This window comes from Notamacropus eugenii, chromosome 4, assembly GCF_028372415.1.
Source record: "Notamacropus eugenii isolate mMacEug1 chromosome 4, mMacEug1.pri_v2, whole genome shotgun sequence".
Taxonomy (NCBI): Eukaryota; Metazoa; Chordata; class Mammalia; order Diprotodontia; family Macropodidae; genus Notamacropus; species Notamacropus eugenii.
The window spans coordinates 80,496,889-80,509,362 of NC_092875.1; the positions used below are offsets into that span (position 1 = coordinate 80,496,889).

At 43.3% G+C, this 12,474-nt stretch overlaps 1 protein-coding gene across 2 annotated transcripts in view; it reads left to right on the forward strand.

The window, feature by feature from the left end:
- Positions 1 to 12,474, forward strand: part of COLGALT1 (collagen beta(1-O)galactosyltransferase 1) — a 31,877-nt gene that overhangs the window by 7,598 nt on the left and 11,805 nt on the right. The window contains exons 7-11 of one of the 2 annotated variants that reach the window (XM_072602490.1): positions 5,512 to 5,588; positions 5,695 to 5,801; positions 6,504 to 6,636; positions 8,695 to 8,822; positions 11,741 to 11,856. In XM_072602490.1, the coding sequence (XP_072458591.1) occupies positions 5,512 to 5,588; positions 5,695 to 5,801; positions 6,504 to 6,636; positions 8,695 to 8,822; positions 11,741 to 11,765 (470 nt within the window). In that variant the 3' untranslated portion in view covers positions 11,766 to 11,856. Of the gene's footprint in view, positions 1 to 5,511; positions 5,589 to 5,694; positions 5,802 to 6,503; positions 6,637 to 8,694; positions 8,823 to 11,740; positions 11,857 to 12,474 lie in introns of those variants that run through there. The other variant, XM_072602489.1, reaches the window with a different exon arrangement.

A 12,474-nucleotide genomic window follows, 5' to 3' on the forward strand; every position in this document is an offset into this window, starting at 1 on the left:
TGCCAAAGATAACTGATGTAAAGATTTCCCCCTCTCCCCCCACACTTTTCCAGTTTTTCTTTTTATTTGAGTAAAATTGATTTTGGTAGAGTTTAAAAATGTTTGCTTTACCAAAATTGACTATTTGGTCGTTTGCAGTTTCCTTGGTCTCTTGTTTGATCATGAATTCTCTTTCCCTTCTCCTCCAATTTTTTTATAATATAACCTTTTGTTTAGGTCACTTAGGGAAGCTGTTACAATATATGTAGTATATGGTATGAGATGGTGATCTATCCCTAATTTCTGTCAAATTACATCAGTGAATTTCTCTCACTATTGATTGTGCCTGGTTTCTATTAATACTAAATAGAGATGTTGGTGGTTTTTAGTGCATTTATTTTGTATCTGGCTACTTTATTGAAGCCATGAATCACTTTGACTATTTTTTTTGCTGGTTCTCTGGGGTTTTCTAAGTAAATTATTATTTCTTCTGCACATAGGAGTATTATGGTCTTTTGTATTTTTTGACAATACACTTACCTTTAATAATTCTCTTTTTTATTGTAATAGTTAGCATTTTTAGTACCCTTTTGGGGTGATTATAAGAGTTAAAGTTGAAAAACCCTGAGGGATCATAAAATAATATCTTCTTGTTTTATTTATGTGAGAGGTTAATAGTCAAGGTAACACACCTAATCAATAATAGAATTGTAAAGTTTAAGGGACAGTAAAGAACCCAGACTGGCTAGAACAGATGGTTTGTATTGGGAAACAGTGGTGGGATAAAGCTGGAAAGATAGACTGAAACTATTGTGGACTTTAAATGCCAAGTTCAGAAGCCTGGATTTTAAGCAACAGGAACCACTGAATATTTCTGAGCAGTAGTAATGATATGATGGATTTCATTGCTGTTCAGTCATTTCAGTCATGTCTGACTGTTTGTGACTCCATTTGGGGTTTTCTTGGCAAAGATACTGGAGTGGTTTGCCATATTCTTTTCCAGCTCATTTTGTAGATATGGAACTGAGGCAAACAGTTGCCTAGGATCACATAGCTAGGAAGTATCTGAGGCCAGATTTGAATGCAGGAAATGCATTGGTAATCTTTGGCCTAGCCTGGCAGTCTATCCACCGTATCACCTTGCTGAGCGTGATATGATAGAACTGATTAGTAAAAATAATCTGTGTGTATTTGGTGAGGGAGAGAAGAGACAAGTGTCAGGGAGATGGATTAGAAGGCTATTGCAGTCATCCAAGAAGGTAAAATTCATTTTCTCCCTCAAAGATAATATATTTGGGAGGTGTTCAGTCTAGTTAGCTCAGTTTCCTCATCCATCAAATGAGATGGAAAAGGAAATGGCAAATTACTCTAGTATCTCTGCCAAGAAAACCCCAAATGGGGTCACAGAGAGTCAGATATGACTGAAACGACTGATCAGCAAACAAAATGAGCCAGTTACTGTAGGAATATACAGAAATGCAAAAGCAGGTTCCCTGTCCTCAAAGAGCTATTCTGGTGGAGGAGACAACATGCATACAGCTATGTATGCAAGATATATTCGAATGTATATGAAAGCAATCTCAGAGGGAAGCTGTTGGGGAAGAGAAGACTGGGAAAGGCCTCTTAAAAAAAGTGGCATTTGAAATGAGTCTTGAAGGAAGCAGAGGAGCCAGGAGGTGGAGGTGAGGAAGAAGAGAACTGCATATACAGAGGATAGCTGAAGATGCCCAGGGTAAAGAGGTGGAGGGGTCATATTCAAAGACAACAAGAAAGTCCATGTTGCTAGATCAGTGTTGCTAGGGGAGTAAGGTGTAAGAAGGCTAGAAGGGTAGGAAGAGGCCAGCCAGGTTGTGAAAGGCTTTAAAAGCCTAGCAAAGGAGTTAATGTTTGATTCTGGCGGTATTAGAGAGCCATTGGAGTTTGTTGAGTGGAGGAGCAGGGTGATATGGACAGACCTTTGCTTTAGAAAGATTACCTGAAACATGCCATTTAATTCTTTAAACTACAACCAAGGCTCCTGAATAACACAAGTTAAGGCCCCTGAGATTAGTCATTACATGTAGTAAGAAATATGAGCACCTAGGCAGACTCTGAGAATGCTGTAAAGTGTGGGACCCTGTCCAAGGGAGTGTTAGAGAATAAAGTAGTGAAATTCTGTAAACCAAGGAGAGCCATGTTAGAATAAGAAATTCTGTCACCCCCTGGCTTTTTCTTTTGGGAGCCTTCTGTTGGGGAGGGGTCAGAGAAGCTGTATTGTCATTGAACATGTGGTGAAACGGGCATTAAACAGGAGGGATAACAGTGGGAAAGAAATTATAGGGAAGCACTTCAAAGGAATAATCAGAAGAACTTAGTGACTTAGCTAGGAGATAGTGGGAGAGTGAGGAGGCAGAAATGACCTAGCATGTGGTCCTTTGTGTCTGAGAGAATGGTGGGACCATGAATGAAATCCAGATAAGGAAGTGGGAGTATCTTTGGGGGGAAATGTGCTTGTTTGTGGACATGTTGAGCTGGTGGGATATCCAAGTAGACATGTGGGCCTGGAACTCAGAAAGAGATCAAGAGGACTGGAAACGCAGGCTTGGGAATCTTCTGTGCAGCCATTCATTGGAGCCATCAGGATGTTTTCTGAGTGAGTGGAGTGAAGAGAGGGCTTAAACCTGCCTCTTGTTTGTCTTTGAATTTCCAGTGCCTGGCACAGCACTTGACAACAAAGTAGAACACTTCAAAAGCACTCCTTAGAGAATAGCCTACTCTGGAGTGAAAGGAGACAGTGGAGAGGGAAAAGAACCCTGGAAAGTGGAAAGGGAGAAAGTGGTCACAGGACTATAGAGTAAGAACTGCAAGTGGTCTTAGACATTATCTAGCCCATTTTACAGATGGGGAAGCTGAGGCCCAGAAAGGTTTAATAGATTGCCCAAGCTCAGTAATCAACAAAGTCAAGAATCAGTCAATCAAGAAGTATTTATTAAACTCTTACTGTGTACCATGTACTCTGCTAGGTGGTGGGAATATAATGATGAATGTTAAACACGGTCCATGCTTTCTGGAAGCATAACATACAAGTTCATCTTGAAGGCAAGTTACTAGCAGCAAGCTACTAGCAGCATGTAGAAGGTGGTGTTTTAACTGAGGAAATTAAGGGCGTATGCAAGAAGAGGGGATGTGTACCAGGCATGGGGGACAGTCTATGAAAAAGCATGGAAATGGGAGATAGAATATTATGTATGAGGTCTATATCATTGAATGTGTTAAAGTCTACCGGGAAAGGTAGAGTGGAGCCACATTGTGAAGGATTTAAATGTCTCATTAGAACCTCCATGCTCTAGCTTTAAGTCCAGCATTTTTTTCACATGGCACCATATTGTCCCTTTTTTGTTGGTTTTTTGTTTTTTGATTCAGTCTTTTGTTTTTCCCCAGTTCCATGTAAAAACCATTTTTAACATTTGTTTTTTTCCCTTCCTCCCTCCCTCCCCCCACCCCACCATTAAGAAGGCAAGCAATTCCATATGGGTTATACATGTGCAGTCATGCAAAACATTTCCATAGTAGTCATGTTGTGAAAGCAAACATAGACAAAAAAACCCTTAAAAAAAAATAAAGTAAAAAGTACACTTCTGCCTGTATTCAGACACCATCAGCTCTTTCTCTGGGGATGGATAGCATTTTTCATCATAAGTCCTTCAGAGTTGGCTTGGAGCATTGCTTTGCTGAGAACAGCTAAGTCATTCACAGCTGATCATCTTACAGTATTGCTGTTACTTTGTACATAGTACATTTCACTTTGTATCAGCTTTCCAGGCTTTTCTGAGAGCATCCCACTCATTGTTCCCAATAGAGGGGTCAGGGAGAATGAGGAGGGATTGGGGACTTAACAGGTCACTGCTGATCCGGAAGGGAAAATGGGGAAATTAGACTGCAGAAGTTGAGGAGAAATGAAGGAAGTGGAGGACATCCGAGCCCAGAGGGCAGACCCTTCGTTGGAGGTGTTTGGCAGTTTGGCTTCTGCTGGTGGTTCCTACAGCTGCCTTCCTGTTCTGGCTGGAGTCCAGTCCATAGCACAGGCCAGTGCCTGTTCTCCCCCTCGAATTCCTTGGGAAAGGTTCACACTGTGTCTTTGTCCTAACTCTAGACTCATAGAACTGAAGGTTGGTGGAAGTCAGTTCAGCTTTCAAAAGGCCAGATTCCTGTCCCTGGGCATTTTTTGTGGGGAAGGCAGTTGCTTTAGTCTGTGTGGTGTTGCACCTTGGCCCTTCTGCTCCAACCGATCTGCTTCTCATCGTCCTGGCCTGGAATGCTTGTCTGCCTACCTCTGCTCGCTTCAGTTTCTTCTTAAAACTGCCTTCCTCCATGGAGATTTCCCTGGCTGACCCAGCCTGATAATTCCAGACATTTCCTTTCCTCTTCTCTGATATCCCTACAGCATTTACACAAAATGATTTCCCTTCTGTATTTGTTTTTCCGTTCCATTGTTCTCAGGCACATCTCATGTATGGTCTCCTGTGCATATGTATCCATTTTCCATGTGTGTGGTAATGTGATATGATATGATAGGAATTATATGTGTGGGTGTTTGTGGTGGGTGGTTTTGAAATCACATATCTGATAGTCTGAGGCTAGGTCAGTGAATGGACTATCATGCATGTCTCTTAAAATTACTGATTTTATTTTTTAATCACTTTAATTTACAAATATATTCTTCTCTCCCTCCCTACTCAGAGAGCGATCCTTTATAACAAAGATTAAAAAAAAGAGGGGGGGAAGTCAAGTCAGCAAACCCAACTAACATATCAACCACGTTTGAAAGTATATGCAGTGTTCTGTACCCAGAGCCCTGCCCCCCACTCCCTTCTGCAAAGAAGAGAAGGAGGTACATCTTTTCTTTGGGGCCAAGTATGGTCATTATTGTGTCGTGTTCTTCTTTTCACTTGGAATATCGTTGTCATTGTGTGTATTGTTTGCCTGGTCTTTTTTATTTTGCTTTATATCAGTTCATACAACTCCTCCCCCCCACCCTTTTCTGTATTCATATTCACTGTTTCTTACAGCCTAGTAATAATGCATTGGGTTCATGTACCACAATTTGTTTAGCCATTTTAGCCAGATAGCAAATAAACATTTATTAAATACCTACTATGCACCAGGCACTTTGCTATGCAGTGGGGATACAAATATAAAAAAGAAAATTTCTACCCTCAAGGAGCTTACACTCTAATGAGGAAAAACATTATACTTAAGGAAGCTGAAAAATAGAGGTGGGGTAGGAAGGAAGGGAACCCAGCTTGGGAGCATGAAATCCGAAGGAGCACAGGGAATAAAATTAACTGAAGAGATAGCTCTCTGCTCCACACTCCATTCAGAGTGGTTCTGGGAGCAGATCATTCTGATGAGATATGAGTTCCAAGGTTGATGTGATCTTGTAGGATGATGAAGTTTCTGGGGCATGACAGTGATAGATATCTACTTTGTTTCCAGTTCTTTCATACCATAAGAGATTCCATGCATATCTTTTTATTTTTTATTTTCCTGTAGTAAAGTACCCCCCAGTGGAACCTTCACATTTTACCTCTGTCCAGGCCAAGGTACCTGATAAGATGGGCTTTGATGAGGTGAGGATGGTCGCTAATTCTAGGGAGAGCCAGGCTTGGGAGGAGGAGGGGGGGAGGATGGAGGGAGGCTTTGAGGCTTGACTGTGGCCTGTGTTTGGCCTTGTAGGTCTTTATGATTAATCTTAAACGTCGACTGGACAGACGTGATCGTATGCTGAGGACTCTCTATGAGCAAGAGATTGAATGCAAAATTGTTGATGCAATAGATGGAAGGTGAGTAGTCAGGGGACCTGGGGAAGTCCTGGATCACAGGAGGAACCAGTGGCATTGTGGTTCCAGAAATATGGGCTACAAGTCCTGTGGTGAACCCTCTCTCTCCTAAGGATTGCGCAGAATTCTTCAGCCCTGGGATGGTATGTGGGGCATCCTTTGACAGGGTATGGCTAGTCTCACCCTCCATTACCATAGGAATCTCCAATCTTATTCGTGGGGTGTAGCATGCTCTACATGTCCTTAGTTCTGTGGGAGGGGATATACAGTCCACAGCCCTCCTCACTGGGCAGATGAACAGGTGTGAAATGCCAGGTAGCGTCTGGTGGGCTCATAGGAGTAGCTGGGTGACACACTGCTTAGAGTGCTAGGCCTAGAGTCAGGAAGACTGAAGTTCAGATCTGGTCTCAGTCACTTACTAGCTATGTGCCCCTGGACAAGTCATTTGACCTCTGTTTGTCTTCATTTCCTCAGCTGCAAATGTGGGAATAATATGAGCCCCTACCTTGCAGGGTTGTTGTGAAGATCAAGTGAGACAATAGTTGTTAAGTCTTTAGCCCAGTGTCTAGCACTGTAGGTGCTAGGAGGTACTATATAAAAGTTTATTTCCATCTACTTTACCCCCATATACTGTCTACAGCTGACTCAACCATCATCTGGAGGCTTGAATGGCTTGGAAAATAGTTCTGTTCATCTTCCTTCTAGAGCCATGAACACCAGCCAAGTGGAAGCACTAGGGATTCGGATGCTGCCAGGTTATCAGGACCCCTACCACGGCCGCCCACTCACCAAGGGGGAGTTGGGCTGCTTCCTTAGTCACCACCAAATCTGGAAGGAGGTGAGTGCCAATGAAAAGGGCTCCCCTGGCCCGATGCCACAGTGTCTCAAGAGTGCTCTGCTGGATGGCATATGGGTTTCCATATCCCCACAAGGCTCAGAATGGTATTTTTAGCCTATAGACCAGAGTGGGAAGATAGGGCAACATGATAGCTCTCTTTGAGGATTTGAAGGACCTGTCCTCTGGAGGAAGGATTCAACTCGGTCTGTCTGGCCTCCCTAGGAGGGACGGAACTAGGAGCAATGAGTGTAAGCCAAAAAGAACACAGTTTGGTGATGTCAGGATGGACTTACTAACAACCAGAAGTCCCAAACAAGAATGGTTGGTTTGGAAGGGAGGAAGCACCCCCTTGTGGCAGGTCTTCAAGCAAAGGAGGGGTGGATGAATGTCAGGTGTGTTAAAGAGGAGACTGCTCCCTTCTAATTTTGAAATCCTGTAAGTCTGTTCCTACGCGACTTGGAGCCAAGCTTATTTCAAGGGCTGGAGGACCCCCAGGGGGCATGTAATCTGACCTGAGCAGGAATCCTCTCTTGGGCATCCCAACAAGGGGATCATGACGATCCAGATAGGGGTGTGGGCATCACAGTTACTTTCTGTTGATCATCAGAAAGGGCATGTGATGTAAGAGAAATAGTGGATTTTCAGTCAGATCTGGCTTCATATGCCAACTTAGACACTTCCTGGCCATGTAGACAGGACTAAGTCACTTAACTTATTTGAACCTCACTTTCCACATTGGTAAAAATAGAGATAATGATATGTCTACTATATACCTCCTAGGGTTGTAAATAAAGACGCTTTGCAAACTTCCAGTGCTATAGAAATGGGAGTTATTTTTATTGTTTTTCCACTTTGGGACAGCTCTAATTTTTCCTAGGTTTTTCCAAACCCCTTTCAGTAGTATATTCCTAGTGCCACCTTCTGGGGCCAAGGACAAGTCTTGTCCCTCTTCCCCATCTTAACCTTTCACATACTCAGGAAGTAGCTGTGGTGTCCCCCTGAGGCCCCTCTTGTCCAGGATGTCTAGCCTGGATGTCCTGAAGAGTGGCTGTGGACCTTCTAGCACAGGGAGAGGTTGAGGAAGCCTAGCTAGGTGCTTCCACAACTTGCTGTGGTCAAGGGACAGGAAGAGAAAGGGCACCCTGGAGGTGGAGGATGTTATTTACCCTTAAAAGGTGGTTGCTTCTAAAGGATAAGGCGTGTTTGTGGTTGTTTGAGAGATGGCAGTGTGAGTACCCTGGGCCAAGAAGGAGGAAGAAGGCGTCAGGGCATAAGGAGATGTACAGACCTTCTGTCCTTGGCCAGAGTGAGGGAGAGGATAGGGCAGGTTGGCTGGACCTGGGCCAGGACCAGGGCTTCTCCCAAAGCTAAGACCTTGGCTGTCTGCCTTTCTTTCTGGTGGGATTAGTCAGTTAGTCCCTCGAAGTGACTGAAGCACTGACCTTGGGGGAACAGAAGAGGGTCAGTGTCAGGGAAGGAATGGGAGAAGAAGGGCCTTATCAGAATCATGGCTGGATTAAGTAAAATGGAGGTTAAGGGCATCCTGGGTTAGTAGAAATGATTCTACCTTCCATTTGGGGGGTTAGAGAAGATGAGACAACTAAGCAGGCCCCTCGGTCTCTCAGCTGCCTCATGGGCCATCAGATTTGGTGGTGGGGACATTCTATTGCATAGGGAGAGTATGACAAAGAAGAAATGGTCACATTCATCTGTGGCCACTTATATTTCTGTGTATCAGCCTGATGTAAAAGCTTGTGTGTAGCTGCATCTCCATGTGTGTAAATATTTGTCCTTGAGTACACAGGTGTGTGTGTGAACTGGTGTGTCCCCATCCTTCATCTCCAAATCTTGCATTTCTGGTGCATGCTGAGTCAGCAGGTAGCAGTGTGCAGGACAGATTTGTGCTTATGAGTGAAGCAGGTCAGAGAGTAGCTGTTTCAATAGTGATACAGATGAGGTGACTGCCGAGAAGCTCAGAGATTCTCTAGACCCTAGGCATTTGTGGATTGGGGCTGCCTGTTCTCCCTGCTCATTCATATCACCTGGTTTCCTTCTCAGATTGTAGAGCGAGGGCTGGAGAAATCTCTTGTATTTGAGGATGACCTCCGTTTTGAGATTTTCTTCAAAAGGCGCCTGATGAATCTGATGTATGACATCGAGGAAGAAGGTCTGGAGTGGGACCTGATGTGAGTACCAGGGCTGGGGTCCACCAGGGGCAAGGTTCAGGGCCTCAGGCTTTCAGTCTCCCAAACTGAGCCTCTCTTGTGATCAGAACACTCAGGAGAACAGATTCTCACTCATACTCTTTTGTGAAGACCTCCCGATTGGGTAGGAAGATGTCAACAAATGGCACCAGATTGTATTGAGAGGGTTCTGGGATCATCAGCAAGGGGTGAGTGACCCAAAGAATGTGCTCTCAGCTCCTCTCCTCTGGGCTTCTGGGAAGCAGGTTCCCTCTCTCTGCTTAGGATGGGGGCAAGCCAGGCCCAGGTACTATCCCCTAAACTTGGAAACTCCCCTTTGCAGGACTGGGTCATAGAGTATAGACTTTTAGACCTCTGAGGTAATCACTGGCTCCATAGGGTCTTAGACTTAAAACTGAGAAGTCAGTTAATCCAGCTCCATCATTTTACTGTTGAGGAAACTGAAGCCCTAGAGTGATTGCATTCCCAAGGTGGGGGAAAGGAAGGGGAAGGCAGTAAGCATTTCTACAGCACTTATTACTTGCCCGGCACTATGCTGAGCACTTTACAAATATTATTTTATTTAACAAGCCTGAGAGGAAGGTGCTATTATCATTCGCATTTTATAGTTGAGAAAACTTTAAAATGAAGATAAAAAGAGGTTAAGTGACTTGCCCAGGATCACACAGCTACTAAGTGTCAGAGGCTGGATTTGAACTCAGGTCTTCTATACTCCAGGCCCAGCGCTCTGTCCACTGTGCCCCCTAGCAGCAGAGCCCAAGTTGTCTGCCTCTCAAATCCAGCACACTTTCCCCTTTACCACAGGGTCTCATTTTATTAGGTCCTCTTTCACTCACAGCAATCTCTTGAACAGCAAATTTTTTTGAAATCCAAGTATTCTACACTCTGGGTTCAAGAAATCAATCTCCCAAAGACAAGTTTGGAGAGGCACAATTGGGCAGAAGTTTATTTGAAAAAGATCTTGGGATTTTAGTGGACTAAGCCTACTTTGAGTCACCAGTATAGTTCAAAAGAAGCTAAGATGAGTTTGGTTTGTATTAAGAGGGTCATGGCTCCCAGGAATAAGGATGTGATAGGCAGCTAGGTGGTGCCATAGTGCACAGAGCTCTGGGCATGGAGTCAGGAAGACTCCAGTTCAAATCCAGCCACAGATACTTACTAGCTGTGTGACCCTGGGCAAGTCACTTAACCCTGTTTGCCTCAGTTTCTTTATCTGTAAAATGAGCTAGAGAAGGAAATGGCAAACCACTTCAGTATTGCTGCCAAGAAAACCCCAAATGGGGTCATGAAGAATCAGATACAACTGAAAGCAAAGGCCAATTCTTCTGTATTCTGCCTTTTTCAGACTACATCTGGAATGAGGTATTCAGTCCTAGCCCCAAGATAGAGAAGGGTCTTGAGTCTGTCTTGTGAGGATTAGTTGAAGGAACTGGGGATATTAAGTTTTAAGAAGAGAAGACATGAGCAGTTGAAAGCTATCTAAGTATTTGAAAGGCTGACCCATAAAGTTGGGACTCAATTTGTTTTGTTTGACCCTGGAGGACAGAACCAGGGATGGCAGGTAGATGTTGCAAAGAGACAGATTTAGGTTTTGTCAGGCAAAACTTCCTAACAATTAGAACTCTCCAAAAGTGGAAGGGGCTGGCCAGAGAAAGGGTGGGTTCCCCCTCCTGGGAGGTCTTTAAGCAGAAGCTGGGTGACTCCTTGTCAGGTATGCTGTTGTAAGGATTCGATTCTCATTTGAGTTGGACCAGATGGCCACAGAGGGCCTTTCTAATTCTAAACTTTGAGATTTTGTGAAAACAAGAGAGGCACTCCCTACCCCCCTCTCTACCCTAGTTGAATCCCTACAGTGAGCACTTTAAGGATGGCCCACAGGGTCCCAGCAGGGGCTTGAATTAAGCCTAGAACAGACCTACAACAGACTTACTGGCTACAGCTTAAATAAAATTTGAATGTAGCAACACTTCACTTATTTAGAAGTCAGCTATCCTGCAACCCAGGAAATATAGGACATAGATAAGAACCCAGGAATATACTAGAAACATCCTTTGGTAGACAGCCATATGGTAAAGTACATAGGTGAGGCCCTTACACCTCACATGGAATCCAGTAATTTAGCAGCATTCTTAACAAAAACAAACAGAAACTTAAAAAAAACCCCCCACTATAATAAATATACATTTTAAATAAGGATGATAACAGTGTGTTCTCATTTGAGTTTCCTTCCCATCTTTGTCTTTGTACCTGTATTCATAAAAAGTTTATTTTTTCCTTTACCCAGTCCAAGTCAGTGTATACACTTTCTCTGGTTCTGCTTTTTTTGCACATGGCTTTTTTTTCTACTTCTGTAAGTCTTTCATTATTTCAGTACGTAAATGGATCTGTGACCTTGTTACCCATCCCATAATCCATCTGTACCTTCTCACCTCAGATGCTGCCGTTTTTCAGTAAACCCTCCTGCGGGTCCACCTCATGCTGCTAGAGGTCTTTCTTTGGTTATTTTATTTCATGGATACCACTGAAACACTCAGGTGGCTCATGTTTGTTCTTACTAGGTGGCCAGCCAACTTCTTTTTTCCATTTATGCACTGCCCATCTGTCATCCCTTGCTCTTGCTATAAGATCAGCCTGTTTCCTTTCCTAGTCATGGTTTTCCTTGATGGTGTCTCTTCTGCCACTTTTCCCAAGCCATTCATTGTTGGCAACATACCATTTATATACATCTGTGGGTTCTTTCATAGTTCTTTTAATCACCTGTAGTTGTGACTTATGTTTCCCAGCAATATAGCAGTAACCAAGAGAACAGTGATATTTAAAGATGTATGTGATTTCTCAAATGCAATGTTATCCACTTATCTACAATTTATCTCTGGGCTCTCCTCTGTGTCCACCTGTAGTATATACTCAAGATACATGGATTGATGGACTACCTCAATGGGCTGCCTGTCCAGCTGCATGTTATGATCTGGGCAGTATGCATTCTTCATCCACTTTGTTTCCATGGTGTGGATTGCTAGACTAACCCTTTGTTTTGAGTGGCTATGGATCTCGTTGAGGAGGCACTGGAGTGTTCCAGGGCTCGATGAATTCATCATGGTATCATCCACAAACAGGAGCATCGAGAGAGCTTCTCTGTCAATAAGGAACCCCTCTTCTAATTGGGCTTTGCACAGGACATCCTCTGTGACACAGGTGAACACCTTTAGTCTCCCTATTTTATGCCATAGTTGATGCTGATACTTAGCAGGTCTCTGGACAAATTATCTATATGGTCTCATTTTTGATAGAGAGAATATCTTACATGATATTGTAACATTTGCATGGGAGACATCTTCTAAAAGGTGAGCCTTTAAGGCCATATTTTGCTCAATGGATTAAAATGCTTTTTATAAAAAAACCAGTAAACAATAAATCAGTATGATACTGTTTTGCCTGCACCTGTAAATTGTACAAGTGTGAAGATGTGATCCAGTATAGAAAATAATTTAGGGAAGTTGCCTACTTCCTTTTCATTTTCATCGTTTACATCCTTGATATATATTTATTCCCTTCTCATGAGAAAGTAGATAAAGCAGTTGGCAGTTGTTGATCTCTTCTTGCTTCTTTCTTTTGTACTGTCTCCAGTGCTGTC